The 25,758-nt window shown below is 44.1% G+C and overlaps 2 protein-coding genes across 7 annotated transcripts; both read left to right on the top strand.

Annotated features, from left to right (window-relative positions):
* Nucleotides 1-465: 465 nt before the first annotated feature.
* On the top strand, nt 466-11,626 carry MRPL54 (mitochondrial ribosomal protein L54). Its single transcript, XM_088149402.1, has 3 exons — nt 466-628; nt 4,806-4,962; nt 11,368-11,626. The coding sequence occupies exons 1-3, from the start codon at nt 526-528 to the stop codon at nt 11,498-11,500; spliced, it is 393 nt and encodes a 130-aa protein (XP_088005528.1). The 5' UTR covers nt 466-525; the 3' UTR covers nt 11,501-11,626.
* Nucleotides 11,627-14,587: 2,961 nt separating this feature from the next.
* CUNH19orf25 (chromosome unknown C19orf25 homolog) lies at nt 14,588-22,258 on the top strand. 6 transcript variants are annotated; one of them, XM_007441315.3, is made up of 4 exons: nt 14,588-14,653; nt 16,084-16,147; nt 18,164-18,325; nt 20,723-22,258. In XM_007441315.3, exons 2-4 carry the CDS (start codon nt 16,111-16,113, stop codon nt 20,917-20,919), a joined length of 396 nt encoding a protein of 131 aa, XP_007441377.1. In that variant the 5' UTR covers nt 14,588-14,653; nt 16,084-16,110; the 3' UTR covers nt 20,920-22,258. The 6 variants fall into 6 exon arrangements, with proteins under 6 accessions (XP_007441377.1, XP_007441378.1, XP_025030854.1 ...); XM_025175086.2 differs by lacking the exon at nt 14,588-14,653 and adding an exon at nt 15,284-15,574; XM_025175084.2 differs by lacking the exon at nt 14,588-14,653 and adding an exon at nt 15,581-15,823.
* Nucleotides 22,259-25,758: the final 3,500 nt, after the last annotated feature.

Below are 25,758 nucleotides of genomic sequence, written 5' to 3' on the forward strand. Positions count from 1 at the left end.
CCAATTTTTAAAACCTGCATTCCTAAATGAGTGGTTCCCAGCCTAAAGAATGTCCAGATGTGTAGACCTCAACTCTCAGAATTCTTCTTTGTTGACTGGGGGATTCTGGAAATCCCACACATCTGGAAGATGCCCAAATTACCTAGCATTGAGTTGTAAGTACTACTAGTAAAATTTATTTACAATCGCTGACCAGTCAGATGTGGCATACTCAAAAACACTGGAAATTAAAATGAGAGTAAAATCAGAAATAACAATAGCTGAATCCCTTGGGGCAGGGTGCCACCTATGAAATATTTGTCCAGGCGGACTGGAGAAGATGGAGCTCGCGTTGCAACACGTTTGAGGCGGGCACCCGGTTGGGGAAGGCTGAGGTAGGCTGCTCCTCCAGCGACTGCGCGGCGGCCGCAGCAGGAACGCGGAGGAGGCAAAGGAACTACATTTCCCAGGATGCTCTCTGTTTGTGCGCCGACTCCGTGCGCCTGAAGCCTCCCGACGCAGCAAGCGAGGAGGTTCCGAGGTTGCATGGCTTTAGTGGGGCTGCAGCTGTGGGCTGCCGCCCGCTCCTCCGTCTCCAGCCTTCCGTGGTCGCGGTTGACGGTCAGGAACTATGCGGCCAAAAGACCGGGTAAGCCAGGCCGGAAGGGAGCGCCTTGGGCGTCCTCATGGTCGGATGGGGGGCGTCTGAGAAGAGCCTTGCACCCCCCCGGCAGACAGAGACCCCTTCAGCCCACCGTCTTGCTTCTCCCATGGCCCCCAGGTGTTCCCGGAAGCCCTCCTCTGCCTCTGCTTATTTTTGGTAGACTGCTCCTCTGCATGGAGGCTCCATTTTCGCTCTCACCCCAGACTTCCATAAGGAGAGCTCCGCTGGACGAGGTTCACAGCGACCTACTCGTGCTCCCCGTTGCCCACAGCGGGCCATTGCTATACTCCCAGCCAGGGGAATTCTGGGAGTTGAAACCCACATCTCTTAAAGTTGCCAAGTTTGAGCGATACCGCTGTACCCCTTTCTTGCAGCAGAGTTTAGAGCAGGGTTCCTCAACCTTGGCGACTTGAAGAGGTGTGGACTTCAACTCCCAGAAGTCCCCAGCCAGCACAGCTGTGCTGGCTGGGGACTTCTGGGAGTTGAAGTCCACACCTCTTCAAGTCGCCAAGGTTGAGGAACCCTGGTTTAGAGAGCTGCTCCCAACCCAGGGCCGTCCAGATGTATCAGGACTTGACCAAGAATATCTGAAGGCTGACTTTGACTCTTGCTTCCCTGTTAAGCGGGGCTGATTGGTGTGAACCTTCAGTGATATCACAGGAAGTCAGACAATATTTTGGTGAGGAACCTGCCTTAAGGAATATTACAAGAGCACTGCTGGATCAGATCAAAAGTTACCTAAGCCAGCATCCTCTCTACTTTGGTTCTGCAGGATATATGCATCCCGCCGTTGTGGATTAGCATTGCATAAACCTAGTTTGCTTGGGCATGTTGATTGGTGTCATCAAGACCATGTTGACTCTTAGTGACTCCATAGATAGATTTTCTCCAGGATCGTCTCGTTGAACAAACCTTTTAATTTATTTGTATTGCTAAGAACATGAAGAAAGGGAAAAAAACCCACAGTAGGATGCCAAACCATATATCTCTGTGCCCATGTTTTGTGGTTATTGGTCCTGTTTCGTGTTGAACAAACCATGGTTTAAAAACATTCCTTGGCAGAAAGAGGTGGATGGGTTCACCAACCTAAACCAGATCGTGGTTTTCTTGCTTGTGACTTGGCGTGATGTGTGAACCCAGCCAAATGTGGATTATTCAGTAAAATTAAGAGTAGCTCGGTTGAATTATGGATTTTATTTCTTACTGCAGATGTGCCTGGGGTGCTCGCAAGTAGGAATGGGAGACCTTCCCCTCTCCCACCATTTCTCCCTTGCAAATGGTATTTAGAGGCATGCTGTCCTTAACCCATAGAAAAAACTGAATCTTTGATACCACTTGATAAACCTGTCCTCCATGAGTTTAGCCAGTCCCCTATTAAAGTCACCCAAGTTAGTAGCTGTCACCACAATGCATGGGAATACAATCATCAGATGGATAATCTGTAAAAAGGAGGTGTTTCTTTTATCTGCTGTAAATTTTCCTCCAGACAGCTGCTTTGGATGAGCCCTGGCATGGGAGGGGGTCAAAAAAGTCAAGCTGGTGGCCATGGCCACGTAGTTGAAGCCCTGCCTCTTTTTCATACGTCACACATGCATGGCTTTGATTAACAGTCATGGGCAACATCTTGACTTTTTTGACCTGCCTGTGGATGCCTTTCTCTTGCTATAGTGCACTGTTTCTCAACCTTGTCTACTTTAAGACAGATGGACTTCAACTCCCAGAATTCCCTAGCCAGCCATGAAGTCCACACATCTTAAAGTAGCCAGGTTTGAGAAACACTGCCATAGTGTGTGGAGAGAGGGAGAAAAAATTCTCACCATCCATGTTCTCTCTGCCGTAATGGTTCAGTATCTTTTGATCGTATGTTCCTGCCAAGATTTTATTTTTTATTTTATGTATTTGTTTTTCAAATTTATATATGCTGCCCATCTCACTACACAAGTGACTCTTTTAGCTTTTTCTTGTATGGAAAATGTGCCCTGAATTATTCTGGTTGCCCTCTTTTCAATTTTTGCAGCTCCAGACTGGCCTTTCTCAAATGTAGCACCCCATAGCTAACCGCTTAGTGTATGTGTGAAGTTGTAAAGTAGGGTTCCTCAAACTCAGCAACTTTAAGATGGGTGGATTTCAACTCCCAGAATTCCCCAGCCAGCCATGCTGGCTGGGGAATTCTGGGAGTTGAAGTTCACCCATCTTGAAGTCGCTAAGGTTGAGGAACCCTGTCGTAAAGTATGCATTGTATATGCACTATTCTAAATTTTATAAAGTGATATTGTGGGAGGTTTTTAGTATTAACTTTCTGCAGAGTTAATAGGCCTGGGCAATAACTCTCCATATGTCTTTCTTGATCTCTAGAAATGGCACCTGAGAATTCGCAGAAATTTTATCAGCCACCAGCATTTATTGTTACTGTTGATCAGGATATTATTGCTGCTCTTGTTCAGTAATGAGTGTGTACAAGGGTACACACTACACCGCTTGTAGAGAGATGGGTTTCTTGATTGTGCACAGCCATGCAGATGCATTCCCCATAGAAAATGTGAAAAAAACTTGGGCCAATAATTTTTTTTTTTAATTTTTATTTTTTTATTGAAAAGGAAAAAACACACAGAAAGTGCTTTAACAAAAATGTGAAAGAAATACAAAAAAACCCATGTTGATATGTCATTATAACAATAAACAATTACGATTCTATATATACTTATCTAATGCAAATATTATTCTAGTACATTTCTATGACTATCATAGTTTTTTTAACCTACTGTATTTTGTATAAATGAGTCCCATATTTCATTGTACTTGTCCATATAAAATCTACGTCTATAGGCAATCCACTTGTAAGTAGCAAGGGCCAATAATGTTATAGAGCAGTGTTTCTCAAACTCAGCTACATTAAGATGCGGAGACTTCAACTCCCAGAATTCCCCAAAGGAGAAATATCCTTAGGTATTGATTTAATTCAGTGTTTTCAAGCTCTGCAACTTTAAGAGGAGTGGACTTCAATTCCCAGAATTCCCCCCCAGCCAGGCAGCTAGCTGGGGAATTCTGGGAGTTGAAGTCCACACCTCTTAAAGTTGCTGAGGTTGAAAAACACTGATTTAACTTATATCCTACCTGGTCTCCCCACTCTGTCCAGCATCTTCTCCACTACACCTGATTGGCTCTTGGGCTGAGCTGGAGGGACTGGCCCAAATTCAGCCAATGAGCTTCTGAGGCTGAGGGTGGACTGTTCTATTTAGGCGCCTCCAGACGCCATGGTCTGGAGAAGGAGGTAGAGTCTGGGTCTTTCACCTCACCTCACCTCACCTCACCTCACCTCACCTCACCTCACCTCACCTCACCTCACCTCACCTTCGTACAGTGGGCTAAGCTGTGCATTGTTCAACCGCCATTTGCTGAATAACTCTCAACTGGTTGGGAGCTGATAAAACGCTAAACCTAAATCCATTGTGCTAGGTCACGATTTGTGGATTTAGCTTTTTTGCGTGTGTGGTCTTCGAGTCCATCTGGACTCCTGGCAAATGTCTAGATTAGTCCCTGCTGTTTTCCTGGCAAGATTTTTGGAAGTGGTTTCCCCTTGCCTTCTTTTTCCTTGGCCTGAGAAAGAGGAACTGTTCCAAAGCTGGCATTTCTGCTAAGGCAGGACTAGAACTCAGAGTCACCCAGTTTCTAGTCTGGTGCCTTTAACCACCACACCAAACTATCTCTCAGCTATATTATGCTAAGCTTTATATAATTTATATATACTACAGTGGCTGGGGTTCATACAATATACTAAGCCCAAACTAAACAAAATACCTAGTGTGGCTTGGGGGTTATGTAAACCAGATGATTGTACATGCAGAAAGTGGCTAGTCCTCATGATAGCAACACTGACAACAGCTTTCCTGTATTCTGGAGCCTTTGTAGCACAGGGTGCCATCTTCTCTGACTTGAAGCTGCTTCTGGAAAGTAATTTTCTAGGGGCGTTGGCCTGAGTTCCCTGGAACGGTCGTTCCTCTGAAAAAGGAATATAAAATCAGCTTTTTTCCGTATCCCCAGAGATGCTTTGACTTTCAGAGCAACCCCCTTCCTTCCCCCACCTCTGAATAACATGCACATGTTTTGTGCAAATGCCAAAGCAGCTCCTGAATGAAATATATATATTTTTTCTTCTTTTTAGTAGGGAAAGGCAAAATGAAAGGTCTTTCCAAAGAAGAACTTAAAGGCCCTGAAGTATGCAAGGACCCGGTGATGCTCACCACCCACGCTATGGGAGTGAACATCTACAAGGAAGGGACGGATGTAGCACTGAAGCCAGACTCCGAATATCCTGAATGGTGAGCAGTGGGCCTTAGCAGTTATGATTGCAGGTGAAGGAGAAATGAGATTGGGGCGGCCGGATTCTTTTGCTCCTCTTTGCTATTGCGCTGTTCTGGGTAAATGAAGAAAAGGACACCAAAAGTTGTATTGGGTCCTGATTTCTGGAATCTGCAAATGTTGGCTTTCTTAACGAATAAAGTTTCTAGTCCTTATGGCTGCAAAGAAAGGCACAGTGGTCCATGGATTAGGAATGAAGAAGTGGACGTTCTGGAACATTTTGGATCAAAAACACACACACACACACACACTCTGTAGTGTTTTGAATTGAATTCTTCCCTCCCAGCCCTAACCCCAATCTGGTTTTCCCTCAAACCTCCAGGGTTGGAGCACCCACAACTTCCGGAGGCAGCCTGTACCATTGCTTCATAGCCCTCAGAGTCAGGAATTTCCTCCTTAGTTCAAGTTTGGACTTCTCGCTGTAACGCTTCCACCCACCGGCTCCCAGTTTCAAACTGCAGTTCTTTACCTCTGAATCAGGTTCATCAAACTCGAGAGGCAGAGAAATTGCAGAGCTGCAGGGAGGGAGAGAGAGGAGGCCGATGTAACCAACATTGAGAGGCAATCAATTAGTCCTACAGGGATGCTAGAACCCCACAGTTATTCAAACCAGAGGGCAAGTGCAAAGCCACAAAATATACTGCATTTTTAAATTTATGTATGTATGTATGTATCCCCTTCATGGATCACTGCCTTGTTGTGGCGAAGGGGCTTGCGTAACTCAGTGAAGCCATGAGCTATACCGTGCAGGGCCACCCAAGACGGACAGGTCATGACAGAGAGTTCTGACAAAATGGGGTCCACTGGAGAAGGAAATGGCAACTCACTCCAGTATCCTTGCCAAGAAAACCCCATGGACAATGTTAAAAGGCTAAAAGATATGACGCCGGAAGATGAGCCCCTCAGGTCGGAAGGTGTCCAATATGCTACTGGGGAAGAGCGGAGGGCAATTCCAAGTAGCTCCAGAAAGTGAAGCGGCTGGGCCAAAGCCGAAAGGATGTTCAGCTGTGGATGTATCTGGAAGCGAAAAGAAGGTCCGATGCTGTAAAGAACAATATTGTATAGGTACCTGGAATGTAAGATCTATGAACCAAGGCAGGCTGGATGTGGTCAAACATGAGATGACAAGACTGAACATTGACATCTTGGGAATCAGCAAACTGAAATGGACGGGAATGGGTGAATTTAATTCGGGTGACCATTATATCTACTACTGTGGGCAAGAAACCCTTAGAAGAAATGGAGTTGCACTCATAGTCAATAAGAGAGTGGGAAAGGCAGTAATGGGGTACAACCTCAAAAACGACAGAATGATCTCAGTGCGTATCCAAGGCAAACCATTCAATATCACAGTCATCCAAGTCTATGCCCCAACCACTGATGCTGAAGAAGCTGAAGTTGACCGCTTCTATGAAGACCTACAACACCTTCTAGAACTAGCACCAAAAAAAGATGTCCTTTTCATCATAGGGGATTGGAATGCTAAAGTAGGAAGTCAAGGAGTAATCGGAATAACAGGCAAGTTTGGCCTTGGAGCACAAAATAAAGCAGGGCAAAGGCTAATAGAGTTCTGTCAAGAGAACAAGCTAGTCATAGCAAACACTCTTTTCCAACAACACAAGAGACGACTCTACACATGGACATCACCAGATGGTCAATACCGAAACCAGATTGATTACATACTTTGCAGCCAAAGATGGAGAAGCTCTATACAGACAGCAAAAACAAGACCAGGAGCTGACTGTGGCTCAGATCATGAGCTGCTTACTGCAAAATTTAGGGTTAAATTGAAGAATGTAGGGAAAACCACTAGACCACTCAGGTATGACTTAGATCATATTCCTTGTGAGTACACAGTGAAGGTGATGAATAGATTTAGAGGATTAGATTTGGTAGACAGAGTGCCTGAAGAACTATGGATGGAGGTCCGTAACATTGTACAGGAGGCAGCAACTAAAACCATCCCAAAGAAAAAGAAATGCAAGAAAGCAAAATGGCTGTCTGATGAGGCTTTACAAATAGCTGCGGAAAGAAGGAATGCGAAAAGCAAGGGTGAAAGGGAAAGATATAAGCAACTGAATGCAGATTTCCAGAGAATAGCAAGGAGAGATAAGAAGGCCTTCTTAAATGAACAATGCAAAGAAATCGAGGAAAACAATAGAATGGGGAAGACTAGAGATCTCTACAAGAAAATTGGAGATATAAAAGGAACGTTTAGTGCAAAGATGGGCATGATAAAGGACAAAAAAGGCAGGGACCTAACAGAAGCAGAAGAGATTAAGAAGAGGTGGCAAGAATACACAGAAGAACTATACAAGAAAGATCTTAATGTCCCTGATGTCCACGCTGGTGTGATCACTGACCTTGAGCCAGACATCCTAGAGAGTGAAGTCAAGTGGGCCTTAGGAAGCATTGCTAACAACAAAGCTAGTGGAGATGACAGTATTCCAGCGGAGTTATTTAAAATACTAAAAGATGATGGTGTTAAAGTGCTGCACTCAATATGCCAGCAAGTTTGGAAAACGCAACAGTGGCCACGGGATTGGAAAAGGTCAGTTTATGTTCCAATTCCAAAGAAGGGCAATGCCAAAGAATGCTCAAACTATCGCACAATTGCACTCATTTCACATGCTAGCAAGGTTATGCTCAAAATCCTACAAGCTAGGCTTCAGCAATACATGAACCGAGAACTACCGGATGTACAAGCTGGGTTTCGAAGAGGCAGAGGAACTAGAGATCAAATCGCCAACATTCGCTGGATCATGGAGAAAGCACGAGAGTTCCAGAAAAATATCTACTTCTGCTTCATTGACTATGCAAAAGCCTTTGATTGTGTGGATCACAACAAACTGTGGCAAGTTCTTAAAGAGATGGGAGTACCAGACCACCTTACCTGTCTCCTGAGAAATCTGTATGCGGGCCAAGAAGCAACAGTTAGAACCGGTCACGGAACAACCGATTGGTTCAAAATAGGGAAAGGTGTACGACAAGGCTGTATACTGTCACCCTGCTTATTTAACCTATATGCAGAGTACATCATGAGAAATGCCAGGCTGGAAGAATCACAAGCCGGAATTAGGATTGCAGGGAGAATCATCAACAACCTCAGATATGCGGACGATACCACCCTAATGGCAGAAAGTGAAGAAGAACTAAAGAGCCTCTTGATGAGGGTGAAAGAGGAGAGTGCAAAAGCTGGCTTGAAACTCAACATTAAAAAAACTAAGATCATGGCATCTGGACCCATCAATTCCTGGCAAATAGAAGGGGTAGAAATGGAAGCAGTAACAGACTTCATTTATTTGGGCTCCAAGATCACCGCAGACGGAGACTGCAGCCATGAAATTAAAAGACGCTTGCTCCTTGGGAGGAAAGCTATGGCAAGCCTGGATAGCATATTAAAAAGCAGAGACGTCACCTTGCCGACAAAGATCCGCATAGTCAAAGCTATGGTTTTTCCAGTAGTAATGTATGGCTGTGAGAGCTGGACCATAAAGAAGGCTGAGCGCCAAAGAATTGATGCCTTTGAACTGTGGTGCTGGAGAAGACTCTTGAGAGTCCCCTGGACTGCTAGGAGGTCAAACCAGTCAATCTTAAAGGAAATCAACCCTGATTGCTCATTGGAAAGATCGATAATGAAGCTCAAGCTCAGATACTTTGGTCACCTAATGCGAAGAGAGATCTCTTTGGAGAAGACTCTGATGCTGGGAAAGATGGAAGGCCAAAGGAGAAGAGGACGGCAGAGGATGAGATGGTTAGATAGCATCACTGAAGCAATGAGCATGAAACTGAGCAAACTCAGGGAGGCAGTGAAGGACAGGAAGGCCTGGCGCAATATGGTTCATGGGGTCACGAAGAGTCGGACACGACTTAACGACTAAACAACAACAACAATGTATGTATGTTTCAAATTTGACACCGCCCATCTCACTGCAGAGCAACTCTGGGCGGTTTCCAGTAACAAGAATAAATATTAATTAAAACTGAATAAATATTAATTAAAATACACTACAACAGTGAGGTTCCTATATAATACTTCCAAGAGACTGATGTTAACTAGGAGTTATTAGACTCAGGGAGCGTCTTCAAGGCGCCAGCCACCCCCAGGATTGGTTGTATCTCTTCTCGCCCCACGCAAGTTGGCAGAGCCAGGTCTTCCATTCCTCCCGGAAAGCTGGGAGGGTAGGAGACCGCCTCACCTCTGGAGGGAAGAATATTTCACAGGGTGGGGGCAACAGCAGAGAAGGCTCTCCTCCCAGGACCTGCCAGTCAACATTCTCTCGCTGACAGGATCCGTAACATGCTTTCTCTGCCTGGCTGGGTGGGACAGTCTCTCTGGCAACCTGGACCCATGCCGTGTAGGGCTTGTCTATTCTTGCAGATAAGCCTGCCCGCAGATAAGCCGACCCTTGAATTTTTAACCAAAATGCCATGAAAAATGTGCCACTGCGGATAAGCTGGCCCGCATTTTTCACGATCTTTTAGTTAAAAATTTGAGGGTTAGCTTATCCACAGATGGGCTTAAATGCAAGTATATACAGGAAATATGGGGTACTCTTAAAAAGTTTTACCATATACTTAAAAAGTATTACCATATATCGGTGTTTCTCAACCTTGGCCACTTGAAGATGTGTGGACTTCAACTCCCAGAAATCCCCAGCCACCCTGTTTTGGTTTTTTTTTGTTTTGGGGTGACAGTTCCAGGCTAACCCCTGTTGTAAATTATTATTTATTTTGTTGTTGTTGTTGTTTAGTCATTAAGTCGTGTCCGACTCTTCGTGACCCCATGAACCATATTGCGCCAGGCCTTCCTGTCCTTCACTGCCTCCCTGAGTTGGCTCAGTTTCATGCTCATTGCTTCCGTGATGCTCTCTAACCATCTCATCCTCTGCCGTCCCCTTCTCCTTTTGCCTTCAATCTTTCCCAGCATCAGGGTCTTCTCCAAAGAGATCTCTCTTCGCATTAGGTGACCAAAGTATCTGAGCTTGAGCTCCATTATCGATCCTTCCAATGAGCAATCAGGGTTGATTTTTTTTTAATATATTTTTAAAATCTAGGTAAATAATTATTTATTTACCTAGATTTAAAAATGTATATAAAAAATGTATATAGACTCAATCCCATCCCAGGATGTTGTTTCAAATGTATTGTTGTTACATTACTTACTTGGGGGTTTGTTTTCTAGGTTCTGAGTTAATTTTATTGGATTCAACTATAATAATCAGCTTTTGTTTTAGATTGTGCCTTGGTAAAGGCACATAATACAGGTAATCCTTGTTTAATGTCCACTTGTTCAGGGACCATTTGAAATTATGATGGCAGTGAGTGAGGGGAACTTACAAGGGGTCCTCTGCGGCTGTCGCAGAATCCTCGTGGTCATGGGATCGCAATTCAAGTGCTCAGCAACCAGCTTGCAATTATGATGGTCGCAGCATCCCACGGTCATGTGATTGCCATGTGTGTGCTTCACTGCCAGCTTCCAACAAGCAAAGTCAATGGAGAATCAGCAGGAGGTCACAAATGGTGACCGCGGGACGCTGTGACCACGTAGGATTCACTTAACAACGGCAACAAGGACGGCCGGAACTGCCACTGTAAATTGGCACGGTCACATGATGTCGCACCTTACAACCGCATCGCTTAGCGACAGAGTTCCTGGTCCCAATTACTGTCTGTAAATAAGGACTACCTGTAATAAATAAATACATTAGCACCAGCAGTACTGTTTCTTGTTGATGCACAGGATCAGTCATGATGGCAGAAAAGGTCTCAAGGCCTCCAGAGTTTTTCCTAATATTGGTTGGCTTAGTTCTCTCTTGGAACTTGCCCAGTTGCCTGGAAGGTTTTTTTGCAACTTTTAGCAATTTGTTTACAGTAGCTTACAGACCACAAGTTACTCTCTTAGAAGCCTCAGTGTTCTCATTATCTCCTTCTTGGCAGCGTAGAGCAGTGTTTCTCAACCTTGGCAGCTTTAAGATGTGTGGACTTCAACTCCCAGAACTCCCCAGCCAGCATGGCTAGCTGGGGAATTCTGGGAGTTGAAGTCCACACATCTTAAAGCTGCCAAGGTTGAAACACTGGCGTAGAGCCTTCCTATCAGTTCTCATTGTCAGCTTTCCAGCTGACCCCTTTTCTCCACATTGCTCCTTCATTTGTAACTTTTTGACTTCATTTGTGCCTGTTTTTCAGCCTCATGCAACATTTTCCCACTTGCACATTTTTTAATCATCCTTTCCCTCATCCTAAACCAGTGGGAATTGTAGATTAGCCCTCCCTAGAAAGCCACAATCTCTGCTGTTTAAAAACTTTTCGAGATGCTTCTTGACTCCATTTTATTACTCCTTCCCCCTGTCTCCCCATTCTAGGCTTTTCAATATGTACCTAGGGCCTCCTAAGAAGCTGGAAGAACTGGATCCTGACACCATGGAATACTGGCGTGTGCTACGGAAAGAGAATACAAAGCTAGGGAAGAAGTATTGGAAGGCAAAACCCTTTTGATGCTAATACTAAGAGGTGAAACGCCATCCCAGGAAGGACTTGGGGTATTGAGAAATGGGATTTTTAAAAAATTATTCTTATTCTCGTCCCTAAATAATGACCAATAAAAAGCTCCACTCTCTGTAATACTTAGATTTTTCATTATCTCAAGTCTTCTTAGGGCCTACTCACTAAAGCAGTGTTTCTCAACCTTGGCAACTTTGAGATGTCTGGACTTCAACTCCCAGAATTCCCCAGCCAGCATGGGGAATTGAAGTCCATGAGTTGAACTCCAGACATCTCAAAGTTGCCAAGGTTGAAAACACTGGGCTAATGATTATAGAAATTGAACTCCAACCCATTTGGAATGGTCCTGATGGGGATTTGATTTGATTTGCCCCATGAGGTCTGCAAACCAATTGCAGAATCAAGATGTGTGCGTGTTTGTGTGTGTGCAAAATTGGGGCCAGAAGGAAAGAAGGCTCAGAGAGGCAAATGCCCCTTTCCAAGACCTGCTCAAGTCGTTCATTTCTCCAAGGGCAGAGGGTTGGATTGGATGATCTCCAAGATCCTTTCCAACCATGATCCTATGAAATACAACTGAGTTAGTACAGATGGGGGATTTTTAAGAGCTTAATTTAGGACATATATTCTTGTTTCAGCTTTGAATCATGTGAAAATCTAATAGGTTCAAGACATCTCTCTATTATGGAATATGTTTGTTTACCCGTTTCAGACCTGTGGGGCTGTTCTTGTTCTCAAGGAAATAGCATCTGCAAAAACAACAGTCTAAAATGGGAAATTACTCCCAAGTGCTGCATTTTATTGAATTAATTAATTAATTTACTCTGCTTTATATGCTACTTGATTCAACCTGAGCAGGTTACAAAATAAGACCAACATTGGAATGAAACCAGTAACATAAAAATTGTTACTATTATTATTATTGTTATTATCATCATCATCTCCAAGATCCTTTCCATTAATAATAATAATTATTAATAATAATAATATTAATAATATAAGCTGTTCATCATTAACCACCAAATACTTCTTTCAAAGGTAGGGACCCATTTCACTCCTCCCTAACTTTTTTCTGAAATAACCAGGTCTTAACAGTTTTTCTAAACGCCATTCAGAATTGGTGCTGATCTGACTTTGGGTGATGTGGAAAAAAACCGCATTGTTTAATAGGAAACCCAATGTGGTTTGGATAAAGGCACTTCCCAGAGGCTCTTAGTACTTAAAACATCCCCCAGTATTTCTGTATAGCACTTGAGATTTCTCCTTTTTTAAAAAAAGAACTCAAGAATGGAATATCAAGGGTTTGACATTGATCAGACCAAGGACTCATCCTTCCCACCTCTTGGTGAGAGACAGAGCCCAAAACCAGGTGAACAAATGGTTCCTTCTGTTGCTTCCCATGTGCTGGTCTTTAAAGGATTCAGGACTAGTAGCCGCCAAGGGAACAATCCGTGACTTTTCAGCCCCTTTTTCAAACTCTCTGAGTTGGTGGCCATACAGCAAAGAATTTTAAAAAAAAAAGGTCACCAAGGATAAACCCAACAAAACAAGTGACTCTCAGTAGGCCATTAAACCTCCCAACCTCCAGGCCCTGAAGCACATCCAAGTCTCCAATGCTTTATGAAAGCCAGCAGGGTTGGGGCCAGTTTGAGGCAGAGGCTTGGTGTGGTGTTCCAGAGGGTAGACTGACAGAAACAATGGGTAGAAATAAGTGGGGTGAGGCAAATAACCCAGCCCCGGGCCTTGGAGGGCTTTATAGGTGACAACCAGCACCTTGAATTCCACCCGGAGGCCCACTGGGAATCAGTGCAGCTCATGGAGCAGAGGTGTAACGTGGGCCTGTAGTTGCCCACACCGCTGCATTCTGGACCAGCGGCAGCTTCCCGTGAAGTTAACGGATGCAGTCAATGAAGTGTAACGTGCAACTGTCACCAACGTACGGACTCTTTAGTAGGCACACCCAACCATCTAGGGGACAACATACCTGCTGACCTACATTTTGTCCTTATTTATTCATTTTACAGCATTTCTAGGCCGCCCCTCTCCAAACATACTCTGGGGGGCAATTCAACCTGTGCTTTCCCTTCCCGGCATCTATTCGTCAAACTCTACGCGGCAAGGTCAGGCCACCTTCACTGAGGTCTATTCCAGCCTTCCCCCCTTCTCTTAATTTCACAGACTCACAATGTATCGATTTTTCTTCCATTCCTTTCCCTTGGTAATGAATCCTCCTTACCAGATTCCTCTCACATTCCAAGCTGCAATTTTCCACAGGCCATGGTTAACAGGCCTTGCCCAGCCTCTTGGCTTTTGCTGAGTCTTCCATGTAAGGCTTTTAGGAACCTCAAGAAGGGGAAAACCAGGTCACCAGCCTTATTACGCCCAGTCCCGGCACATTTTAGGCAAGATGCCACAATTGCAATCCAAACCCAGATTTACTCTAAGTGTGCTATTCTACACAGATAGGGTTCTGACACACATCCAGCATGCAACTAGTCACTGCCAGGATTAGTTTTTTTTTATACAGGTGTAAAACAGTTTTCATTCGTGTTTTTAAACATCTGAGATGAATGCTGTCATTACAATAACCTCAACCGTTACAAAAGATCAGAATCCACCTCTGCAATGGAAAACAGGATGCATTTGTGGATTCATTTTCGTGGTCGCTGACTTCATTTCTGAAAAAAAGGGGAGAAAAAACGGTGAAAAAGTTATTTCTAAAGCTTTTGGCCAAAAATACGAAAGCATCGCCAAAAGTGCCAGTTAAAAAAAAACTTTTCTTCGTTACACTTGACTCAATGAATTAAGAAAAGGTATTAAATCAATGTTTCCGTCTTTCACAGGCAGCCTTGCCTTTGCATAGCGAAAAAACGAAGTAAGCAATGCAGGACTCCCCCGGGCGTTTCCTCCTGCATTACTCTCCCTTTTTTCCCTCCAAATCAGCCAGAGACATGATAGAGATCAACCTTGGGGGTCTAGAGCGCTTCCCCGGGGTTCTCCATCGCAAGCGTGCCACGTTCGCACGGAAACCGGAAGGGGCCGACCCGAAAACGGAAAAGGGGGAGGCGGGGGCGTGGTCTGGCGTGGGGCGTGGCTTGGGAAAGGGAAGGAGGGAGGGAATCAGGTGGTGGAGAGGAGGAGGAAGAGCAGGTGAGAAGAGGAAGGGGGGTTATTTGGGGGAGGGGTGAAGGTTAGGGGGTATCTATAAATACAGAGGAAGCTTAGGGGAGCCTAACCTGGGGGGGGCACGAAAGAGGTCTAATTTGGGGCGGGCGTCCTCTTGGGGAGGGGGGGACCTTGAGGAGATGGACCTTCTTGTGTGAAGGGAGACCCCGGGAAAGAGATCGTGGTCTGTTGCGGGGCTGGGTTAGGGCGTGTGCAGGGTGGCCATTCGGGGAGCTGGAGCCTGGGAGATGCTAGTGGTGGGAAGAGAGCGAGGGTCTCCCGGGGAGCCAGGAGTAGGGCTGGCTTGGGAGGTGGGTCGTAGGAATATGGAGGAAGCCGGCGGGGGGGTTGCTTAATTGAGCAGGAGGAACTGTACTAGAGGCTGATCGTGGAGGGGAGGATCTGGTTATGGGGAGGGATTCAGGATCCTTCCAGAGGAGGAGAGAGCAGGTCTGAAGGAGAAGGTGACCCTCGATAGAGCCAGGCCAGGGTGCCACCTGGGGGGGGGGGGCTGGGCAGGTGTATTCCTGGAGGGCCTTCGAGGAGGGGGGGCTTGAATCAGGTGGGGTGTGTTCATGTCCTAGATAGTTTAGCATGGGGGGGAGGTAGGGGGAAAGACAGGGGAGGGTAAGAAAGGAAAGAAAAAGGAGAAATCCAGCCAGGTGGGGAGGAAGGGTACATTCCCCTCCCGCCCATTGCAAGACGGATAGGGCTGGGGAAAGGAGAAGGGGGAAGTTTTTGATGCAAACTCTGCCGCTGATAGAAATGGAGGAAGGGAATGGAAGCGGGCTGTAACGACAGAGCAGGCAGCAGGGTGGGGGGAGTAATGTGCCATGGGAAGGAAATGGAGAGGCTGAGGAAGACGATGGATAAGGGAAGATCATTCCATGGCACGACTGCTGGAGGGTAAAATTGAGGCTCTGAGGGTGTGTGTATCTGTACTTGCAACGGAGTGGGTGTGGTATCTGCAGAATGGATGCATGTGCGGATGTATTCTGTATCTCCCCCCGCCCTTTTTTTTTCCCTGCATGCATCTTGCATAGCCATCCTTCGCAGAAAGGACTGCAGAGCCAGTAGTGAACATTCTGGAACCTGGTTGGAATGGATGGGCTGTCCTTCCTGATCAGCGCAGGAGTGAGGGCTTTTTTAAACAAGGCAAAGAAAAGGATTTCACAGCCTTCTTTTTCCCCACCCCTTCAAAAGAGCTCTTCATCCTCAAATGCATACCTCTTCTCCCCTTATAAACCTACATACTCACACCTGCAGATGAAACTGCAGTTTCCTAGTAACAGATGAGAAATTTGGATGGGGTGAGCCCCTGGGCATGTAACTGAGGGACCCAGATAATTCATTTAACTCATTCTGTTCCCAATCCTGCATTGACAAACAAAGAATGTTTTGATTGTGGTTTCTAGCCTTGCGGAAGTGGAGGGAGGTGCTGAATGGAGACAAAACTGAGATGGAAACAAACAATTCTTGGTAGGTGGGAGATAGCTTTGCTTAACTGAGATAATTTGTGGGTTGGCTGCCATGGAACTTGGTTCAAAAGTGCTGTTGTTGTGTTTCATAGGGTTTTTAAGGAGTGACTATTGCGGCTCCTGAAATTCCTGTAGAAATCAATAGGGCTTCTCTTTGATCAACCCGAGATATTTTAAAACCTATCCGATTAATTTTATTAACTGAATCTGTGGGGCAATGTCCTCCTAACTTGGAGCAGGAAGAGTTTGCACAATGAGAAGGGTGATTTTAAAAAACAAATGGGAATGGCTTTTCTTTCCTTTTTCTTTTTTACAGTTTTTGGCTTCAGAGGACTGCAAGGGGTGTGGTGATGGTGCAGTAGCATCTCCTGCATGGCCATATCTGGATTTTGGGGGCCCTTTTTTATGAAAAAGGAAACTTTTATATAAAAAAAGTGTTTTCAGCTTATCAGAGGCCTAATGCATCTACTTTAATTTCTTTTTAAAAATGCGTAACATTATGCTTTTGATTTTCAGCAGTTTGCCATTGAATTTCAAAAGTGTGATCTTGGGGGATAGTTTTGCATGTATCCTGACATTTGCTGGTATTGAACTGTTTGCATTTCAAGCACCTTTTTTTGACACTGTATCATGTCTTCCTCCTTCCCTACAGTTAATTAAATCAGCCATAGTTTACATTTGGTAAAACCATGTTTTTTTTGAAAGGGAAAACCATTTCTTTAGATGGTTTCAGATGGATAGCTCCTAGCACTGACAGTCGAAAGGCTGTGTATGTTATTCCATTTCTTCCTCTTTAATAGATTTTTTTTTTTAAGAAAAAAAGATGATAGAAGCAATGTTTAAAACATGGGTTTCATAGAAGACGGTGTTATGCCTCCTACTCCAAACATTGTGTTGGGAGGCAGAGCAGTGGCACTATTAACAGTCCTGGCTGGAAGCATTTTTTACCTTTAGGTGGTTTAAAATAATTGCTATTATAAAAGCAACATTCTGTTCTGTGTAAATGCAGGGAAGTTGGGTGGTGATGTTCCTGTTTCTAAGATGGCACCTGCAATGTGGTTTTTTAAATAAATTACATAAGATTGCCTTTCTAACTAAATTGAAACTGTTTATTAATTTAACTAGTTGAGCACACATAGTTAGGTTGCTTTCTAGTTACAGAAGACCAGAAGGAATTGTCAGCATGGTTTTCTGGTTTCCTGCCCCCCCCCCCCCCCCCGCAGATGAAGATGAAGCCTATGAATGAACGTAGCCCTTATGTGGAGTAAAACATCCAGATTTAGTAGTTGGCTTCACATTTTTTGTTCAGATGTCTAACTTTTGCTGCAAGACAAGCACATTATAAAGGCAAATTTCAAAAGCTAACTCTTCTTGAGTTGGATCTATACCTTCCTTACCCCACACCTGTACAGAGAATATTTTGGACTGTCCTGACTCATTTAGGATATTTATTCTTTCCATTGATGGCATTTTGGGTGGATCGGGGAGTGATTTGATCAGTGGGTGCATCGGGTGGTGTTTTCATCAAACTCAAAATACCTGCTCTTTTTATGGGTGTGTGCGCACCCCTTCAAGTCAGACTTGACTTCTGATGGCTAAATGGAGAACATTTTTGGAAGTAGTTTGCCCTCGCCTGCTTCTTACTAGGGTTGAGAGAGAGGGACTGGCCCAAAGTCCCCCAGCTGGCTTCATGCCTAAGGCAGGACTAGAACTCACAGCCTCCTGCTTTCTAGCCTGATGCCTTAACCACTGTATCAAACTGGCTTTTGACTGCTCCTTAGGGCTTTTGAAGATGAAGGTTTATTTTTAAAAAATCAAATCTCATTCAGGCTAGGCTTCAAGTTCATATGGAGGAATAAAAACCCCTGACCAAACAGTTTCTTGAGCTTGAACCACTCTGCAATTTAATGTTGGAGTTCCTGTTCACATACAGTTGCACCAGTGCATTTCTATCCAAGCTTATCAGAACAAATATCCAACCCTCCTGTTTCTCTCTGCAACTCTTCTTTCGTTCCAGTGCCCTCTGGCACCTGTTTCCAAGCAATGACCTCAAAGGCCAAGAAGCGGGTGGTTCTACCCACACGCCCTGAGCCCCCCAACGCAGAACAGATTCTTGAAGATGTCCAGCGTGCCCAGCCCAATGACCCCGTTTTTGTCCTCCTGGTGGAGCCCAATGAAGGTATGAAGATCTGGCCCGTATTTTGTCCTCTGCATTTTGAGTTGCAAAGTAAATGCAGGCAGGAAACTGGGTTACCCCAGATTTGCTTTATTTGAAATAGCAAACAGACGATCCATATATAACTATCTGGAAGATCTCATGGCAGATGAGAATCTATACCAGAGTTAAAGCTTGACATGGATGAAAAGGCATGTAGAGGATAAACATGCCAAGTTGCAGACAGTGTCCTGAATGTAAAGTAAAAGGCCCGAGGCTTCCATCTGTCACTGAAAAGTAAATTGTAACGGTATGTGGGAATGACCTTGGGAGACTGGGGGAGAAGCCGCAGACCAGACAACGGTCAGACAGGCGGCAGCTGAGCCCGCAGAAGGAATGGGGGCGTGGCAAGCGTCTCAGAAGGGACCCTCCCTAGTTTCTTGGACTGTAAAGGTGAGGGGGGGGGAGGTTGCAAGATTGATGTCAGCTGTGTGAGGTAGTCCAAACAAGAAGCACACCCATAAACACTAGCTCTAACTTTATTGCAAGGTTACATGAACAGAATCTTGCAAGTCTGAAAGGACATCTCTCCCCCCTCACCTTTACAGTCCAGGAAACTAGGGAGGGTCCCTTCTGAGACGTTTGCCATGCCCACATTCCTTCTGCGGGCTCAGCTGCCGCTTGTCTGACTGTTGTCTAGCCTGCAGCTCTTCCCCCTGTCTCCCAAGGTCAGTCCCATATATCACTGCATAAATATATGTTGGCGCCACTGCGGGAAGTCAAAATAATGCAATCTCCCCACTTATCCTATCTCCCCCCAGTTGCCTATCCAGTGCAGTTCTGACATATTTCTGTCCCCGTGCTCCTGAATGGGTGATCACAGACCATGGTTGTGTATTGATATGGGTGAGCAGATCATTTCCAAGTGGGGGCTGCAAAGCTGTGATCTGTACTACATATGCAATCTTCCATATGATTGATTAATTATATGCTATCAAGTCTGTGTTAGCTCTTAGCGACCACATAGATAGACTTTCTCCAGGATCCACATAGTTACTTGGAATTAATATAAGAGAGTTTATTCAAAAGTAAGCATATCTACAGTTGCAACATAAAGCTGCAATTATATATGCAGTTTTCTAAAAAAATTGAACAGGGTATGCCTAAACACACACGCACACACACGCACACCCATACACACAAGCACTCACAAACATAATGACATTGTAGGAAGGTAGCTGTGTTAGTCTATGATAACAGAAAATCAGGAGGAATCTGGTTGCATCTTTTCCAATTAACCAATTTTATTAAAAGGCATAAGCTTTTGTGAGCTCACAAATCTTATGCTTTTAATAAAATTGGTTAGTCGGAAAAGGTGCTACCCGACTTCCTGTGATGTAGTAATGAGAGAGTAGTGTAAAATAAAGGAAGGATGGTGGGTAATGGCCTATAAATTTATGTTTATAAAAATTTTAAAGTTCTTTAAAAATGTACCAGTGTTGCTAAAAGTCTACTTCCTTGTCTCTCTGACTTCTGTGCACACTTCATAGGGAAGTTTTCTCCACCTGGTGTCTTCCCCTCCTTGTGCATTTTACCTGTTAAACTATCACCCCCCCCAAAAATATCTACCAGTTTGGGGGAGGGGTGTTGGGGTTCCAAAATCCCCTTCAACCCCACAGAATGGAAACACTGGTGAAAGTTTTGGCTGTGCTCCTCTATGGGTGCCAGGAAACTGCATCCAGGCTGCAGGTTGCCCCCCTCCCCCGCCCCATATTAGAAACATTCTTTGAGTTTACGCACGATTCTAAGCCACAAAGCCTGGTTAGTGAATGAGAATGGCTGGCTCACACAAAATAAGGAGCCAGACCTATTAAACAACTTTATCACTTAGCCTGATATGTGAACCAAGCAGCTTGGTGTTAATTGCAGTCACACATCTTAGAAACACTGCTTTAAACAAACCCTGAGTAAATAAACCATGCGTATAGTGTCAAAGTGGCCTTAGTACCAGACTGCCTTACCCAGTACACAGGCAGCCTGTGATTTCCAGCCCAATTAAAACTGCTGGATTGATCCTAGGACATTTTGCTTGAAAGTGATGTATTTTTCCATTATAGAAGAAATATGAATTTTCATCGTTTTGAATTAAGATCAGATTTTAACAGAAATACAGGAAGTTGTCTTCGACTGAATCCAGTGGGAGATCAAATAAATTTCTTTTGAGGGATAACCATCCTCCAGAACATCTGCCTGGGGTCTATTCTAGCTGAGCCTAGAATTTATTGCATGGAAACTAGGACTATCTAGGTTAGCAGTGTTTTGTTGCTAAGCTGCATAGGCGCTCTGCAAAGGTAGCATACTTTATCTCTGTCTCTCTCCCCACCCCTCCCCAACCCCGGTTCCCATTTTGCCTGAATTCAGATTTGCCCATTCCAACGAAGAATGAAGATCCAGAGGCCAAGAGGGAACGCCTCTACCGGCTGACCCAGTCCTACGTGGAGATGAACCACCGCCTCCAGAAGGCCTGCAGTTTGCTCAAGGAGAAGTGTGAAGAGCTGAAACTGGCTGGGGCAACTCTGGAGCAGGGCATCTTAGAGATGAAGCAAAGGGCTTTGTGAGATACGTTTTTGGAAGTGACCACAGCAAAGTTGACCCACGTCCCCTGCAGGATCGTGCCACGCTTGAACTAAAGACTTGCGATTGTGATGTGATTTCAGCATGCCTACGCTACACATCTTAAACACCGTCTGTGTTTTAGGTTCTGTGAATGTGTGTCAAAAAACCAGTTGCCCGCTACAAGCCTCCTGAGGGCCCGAATCTCTTCGCTGTGCTCACTCTGAGATGCCCGGTTGTGCAGTTAGCCTTATTTTTATTTTTTTGGCCCCCAATTCACTGTTGCTCTTAGTTCTGCAGAGCTCCATTGGTCCTTGTTCCGTTTTCTTCATACAGACGTTTAGAACAAAACACCTCTCTTTGGGGAAAGTCAACGGGTAGTTTCCGCAGAGTTCACATACTGAGATAGGCTGGGACAAGTGGACTTTGTGGGTGGGGGTGGGGGGTGAGAAAATCACCACTTGCCCCCAAGGGCAGTTGCTCTAGTTTTACGCCATGACATCTCCTTCATTCCAATATGATTTCTCCCTCTGGTATTGCCTGGATGACGATCCCATTGCCACTGCCATCAGTGAGATGCTGGCTGAGCAAGGCTTCCATGGCTACGTTGAGCATCAGGACCACGTGGCTGGGGAGCCAGTTTTGGCCTCCGTGAACGAGATCATTCAAAGCAGTCGGTTTGCCATCATCCTCTTGACCCCCCATTCAGTGACTGACCCTTGGTGCCAGCGCATCTTGGAGTGGAACCTTGTCCATTCCGTACACCAGAAGGGGGCGAAAGTCATCCCGGTTTATGTGGACATCACCCAGGAACAAATGCCCCCGACTTTGAGACACCTGACCGGACTCAAATACAGCGGGAGATTCTTTAGGCGGCGGCTGCTTGCCAGCTTGGAGAAGACCAGGCCCAGGGCCAGGACACCATGCTCCTCCAGCACAACGGGCTAAAAGCAACGTTAGCTTCTGATGGACTTGAGAAGTAGACTGGGGGGCGGGGGCAGGAGATGGCCGAGGCAGCTTGGTCATTACATTTGGACCATCACCAGAAGTGTATCCGATTCATTTTGGTGTTTGACATAGGCCCCATTGTGTTGTGGGTGATAAACATACATGGATCCCCGTAGTAGTAGTAGCACCTAGAGCTGATCTGTCAGAAGGTCTTTAAAACAAACCTTTCGTTGTTTGGGAAGAGAGGAAGGGGAGGGGAGGGGGACATTGTTCACCGTTTGTCTGGTACTAAGGGGTGAGGGTTGGTATTGAAAGTAAAGCCAGGTTCCTAAGACTGCTGGTTGTGATACTAGACTTAATTTAAGGAGCTCTTATTAAAAAGCAGTTTTTGGACAACTTTGAGTGTGTGAGCTTGTCTCCATGTTGAGCTTCTTGGGCAAACCATACTTTCAGAGAGGTTGATGTATAACTGAGACCCTCTTTCAATTGTGGGGATGTGGAATGTTCTCAAACACCCCTCAAGACAGGGCAGAAGCATCTGCAATAACATTAAACCCAAAAACATTTTTTTTTTAAATTCCCTGTACCCAGCCATCTGGTACAAACAAATGTGGACTTTATGCAGTAGCCCTCATTGGGTGCCTTCCAGGCAGGCTGGATTTCAGTTCCCATCATTCCCAGCTAAAATGGTCTTTGACTTGCAAAATAGGCTTATTTGTATACAGTGCCAATATTTATGCTGTCCAAACAGCCTTGAGAAATGATTGAATGTAGAGTGTGCCCATTGCGCAGCCAAAGAACGGCAAGTTGGGGCTGCTAAGAAAACGGGAGAGAAATACAGTTAGCTGGAGAAGGTTGCTGGATGGTTGGCACCAAGAACAGGAGCCATGTGTTCTAGGTTCCTCTTCTAGATGAAGTATTTAGCTGAAGAAAGCAAACTCCAATCCATAAATGCTTGGCCATAATAAAAGTTTCCCTCTATATATAACTTCAGTCCAAATAATTAAAAATGTGGCCACCTGGTGCAATGGCCTAATTCATGCACTGTGCCAAGCAGTTACGTGCACCTTGCAGTTTATAGACCATGGTTTTAATTAACTCTAGTGCTTGACCTCAATCAACTATGGCTTAATTGACAGGCCGTGCTAAGACAAACTGTCCAAATGCGAGTCCAGCTTCCATATCTGAGGTTAGGAGAACTTCGTTTTTAAATTACTGAATTTATAAACATTTACATATGTTTGTAAATTACTGAATTTATAAACATTTTCATACTATTGATATCTTTTAACGTGCCCATAATTTTTGATACAAGCAATTGCAAGGAAATCCCACCATTTATTACTGTGGCTTGTCATAGAATGGATTTCATTTTTTTCGGGTAAAGCTATAGACCAAATTTCATCCCATCTATCCAGTAAGATACTATCTAGATCAGAGTTTCGCAGCCTTAGCAGCTTGAAGATGTGTGGACTTCAACTCCCAGAATTCCCTAGCCAGCATGGAAGTCCACACGTCTTCAAGCTGCCAAGGTTGAGAAACTGGTCTAGACATTTCTGTTGTTTAGCAATGACCAATTTGGCTGCTAGAAATAAAAATGTAATGAGTTCTTTAATTTGCCATTTCTTTTTCTGGCCATCGAATGTGTGTAGCAAACCTAGCTTTGGAGAGAATTCAAATGTTTGTATAGTTGGTGTTCCTCAACCTTAGCAACTTTAAGACAAGTGGACTTCAACTTCCAGAATTCCCCCAGCCAGCCTGGAATTCTGGGAGTTGAAGTCCACATATCTTAAAGTTGCTAAGGTTGAGGAACATTGTATATAGTTATACATGACATTTCATTCAACACCTTTTCCCAAAAATCTGATATTTCATTTCCACCAAGGGCTATTAGCCTTGATAGCAGCAGGACTGCCTGTGAAGACCATCTGCTGGGAAACCAGTGGGCTTCCTTGGGCCACTGTGAGAAGAGACTGCTGGACTAGATGGAACAGGAGTCAGCTCCAGCAGGACAATGCTTAAGTTCTCAATGTTCCCTACTAGTTTACAGTCTCACCACCATCTTGTTGAATATTCAGAAGATACAGGTGAAATAGTTATTGGAATAGCTAAGCCAAGGCCATCAAGTCGCTTTGCTGTTGAACAAATTCAGAGCTGGATTTCTCTGGCCAACTTTAACACTCTTAACCATTAGCTCAAACTGGCTTGCCAAAATGGGTTAAGAATAAACCACATTGCCCCCAGTCACATCAAGCCCATAGCCTGCTTATTGAATAAACCATTTTTAAATAATATTTTTATTAAAGTTTTACATATATAAAAGCTAATGCAGAATGAAAATAAACTACAAACAAAAAGAACAAGAAGAAAAGAGGAGAAAGAAATATAAAAAGTGACCTCCCCTCCCTTCAAACAAATATATGCATTAACAGTAACTAACACTTTCTCTAATATTACAGAGAAAAGCCCTCTTCATCCTATTTCTCATCCCTAAATAATAACCAAATTATTAAAAATTCATCAGTCTAACCAGCAAAAGCATTAAGAGTACCAATGATAATAAACTATATATCTGAAGCTTGGACACATAAATCTATTTTGTATTTTAACTTCTAAAAATTTTTCTGAGAAATAAAACATAAAAGATCTGTCCCCATAAGCATAAGAAAGGCCAATAATAATAACATGTATATTTTAAATGAAACCAAATAAATCGTTTTTACAGGTATACAGTAAATCAGCATCTTACAGTCCTGGTCAGAAAAAGAAAATTCAATATTAACGCAGGATCAAAACTTAGAAATTTAACCCTGATCCGATAAGTCATCTTTAAATTCCTTTCTCTTCTTTTTAAAAGGCTCAATCTTCAATCTCTTCTCCAAATAAAATCCCAGGTAATAATCACTTATTCCCTTCCTGTCTATTTTCAGAAAAGGTTTTAGAGATTTAGTGTTTCCCTTTGTGGGTCCAAAGTGGGATAGCTTTCAGACTCACTGTTCTGATCCATTACAGCTTCTTTCTCCATGTCATTCTCATAATCAAGTGACTTTAAGTCCATCTTCAGATCCCCAGCATCTTTTCCCATATCTTCCATGTCTCTCTCATAGTCTAGCATTTCTTTAAAGTCCATTTTAGAATCCTTATTCAAGTCACCTTCAGCTTCTATTTTATGCAATGACATCTTTTCTTCTACCACCTCTGTTAGACCCAATTTTAGAAATAATTCCTGGACACACTGATCCCAAACAGCTAAAAATTCTTCTATAAAAAGGGAATGTTCCTCCATTATGTTAGGCGATACCTTTTCCTTTAATTGCTCTCATTTATTACTTTGGCTTTCATAGAATGGATTTCATCTTTTTCAGGCAAAGCTATAGACCAAATTTTACCCCATCTATCCAGTGAAATACTATCCAGATCAGAGTTTCTCAACCTTGGCAGCTTGAAGATGTGTGGACTTCAACTCCCAGAATTCCCCAGCCAGCATGAGAGGGAGTTAAACTCTGAGAGTTAAAAGTCCACACATCTTCAAACTGTCAAGGTTGAGAAACTCTGGTCTAGACATTTCTGTTGCTTAGCAATGACCAATTTGGCTGCTAGAAATAAAAATGTAATGAGTTCTTTAATTTGCCATTTCTTTTCCAGGCCATCGAATGTGTGTAGCAAACCTAGCTTTGGAGAGAATGCAAATGTTTGTATAGTCGGTGTTCCCTCAGTAGAGGTGGAGGCACCTCAGACACAACTTGTCTCCCATTTTTCATGCTGCTCTTTCATCAGTCCCCAGGAAGATTAAGACCACTTCACAAGTTCACCAGGGAGGCAGCACTTAACAACCCACTTGGGGATGAGTGAGGGATTAGGAGTAAGACATCCACATCCCAAAGACTCAACTAATC

This window comes from Python bivittatus, unplaced genomic scaffold (assembly GCF_059951505.1).
Source record: "Python bivittatus isolate LINGU-HERP-01145 unplaced genomic scaffold, Pbiv_v1 ctg000580_np1212, whole genome shotgun sequence".
Lineage (NCBI taxonomy): Eukaryota > Metazoa > Chordata > Lepidosauria > Squamata > Pythonidae > Python > Python bivittatus.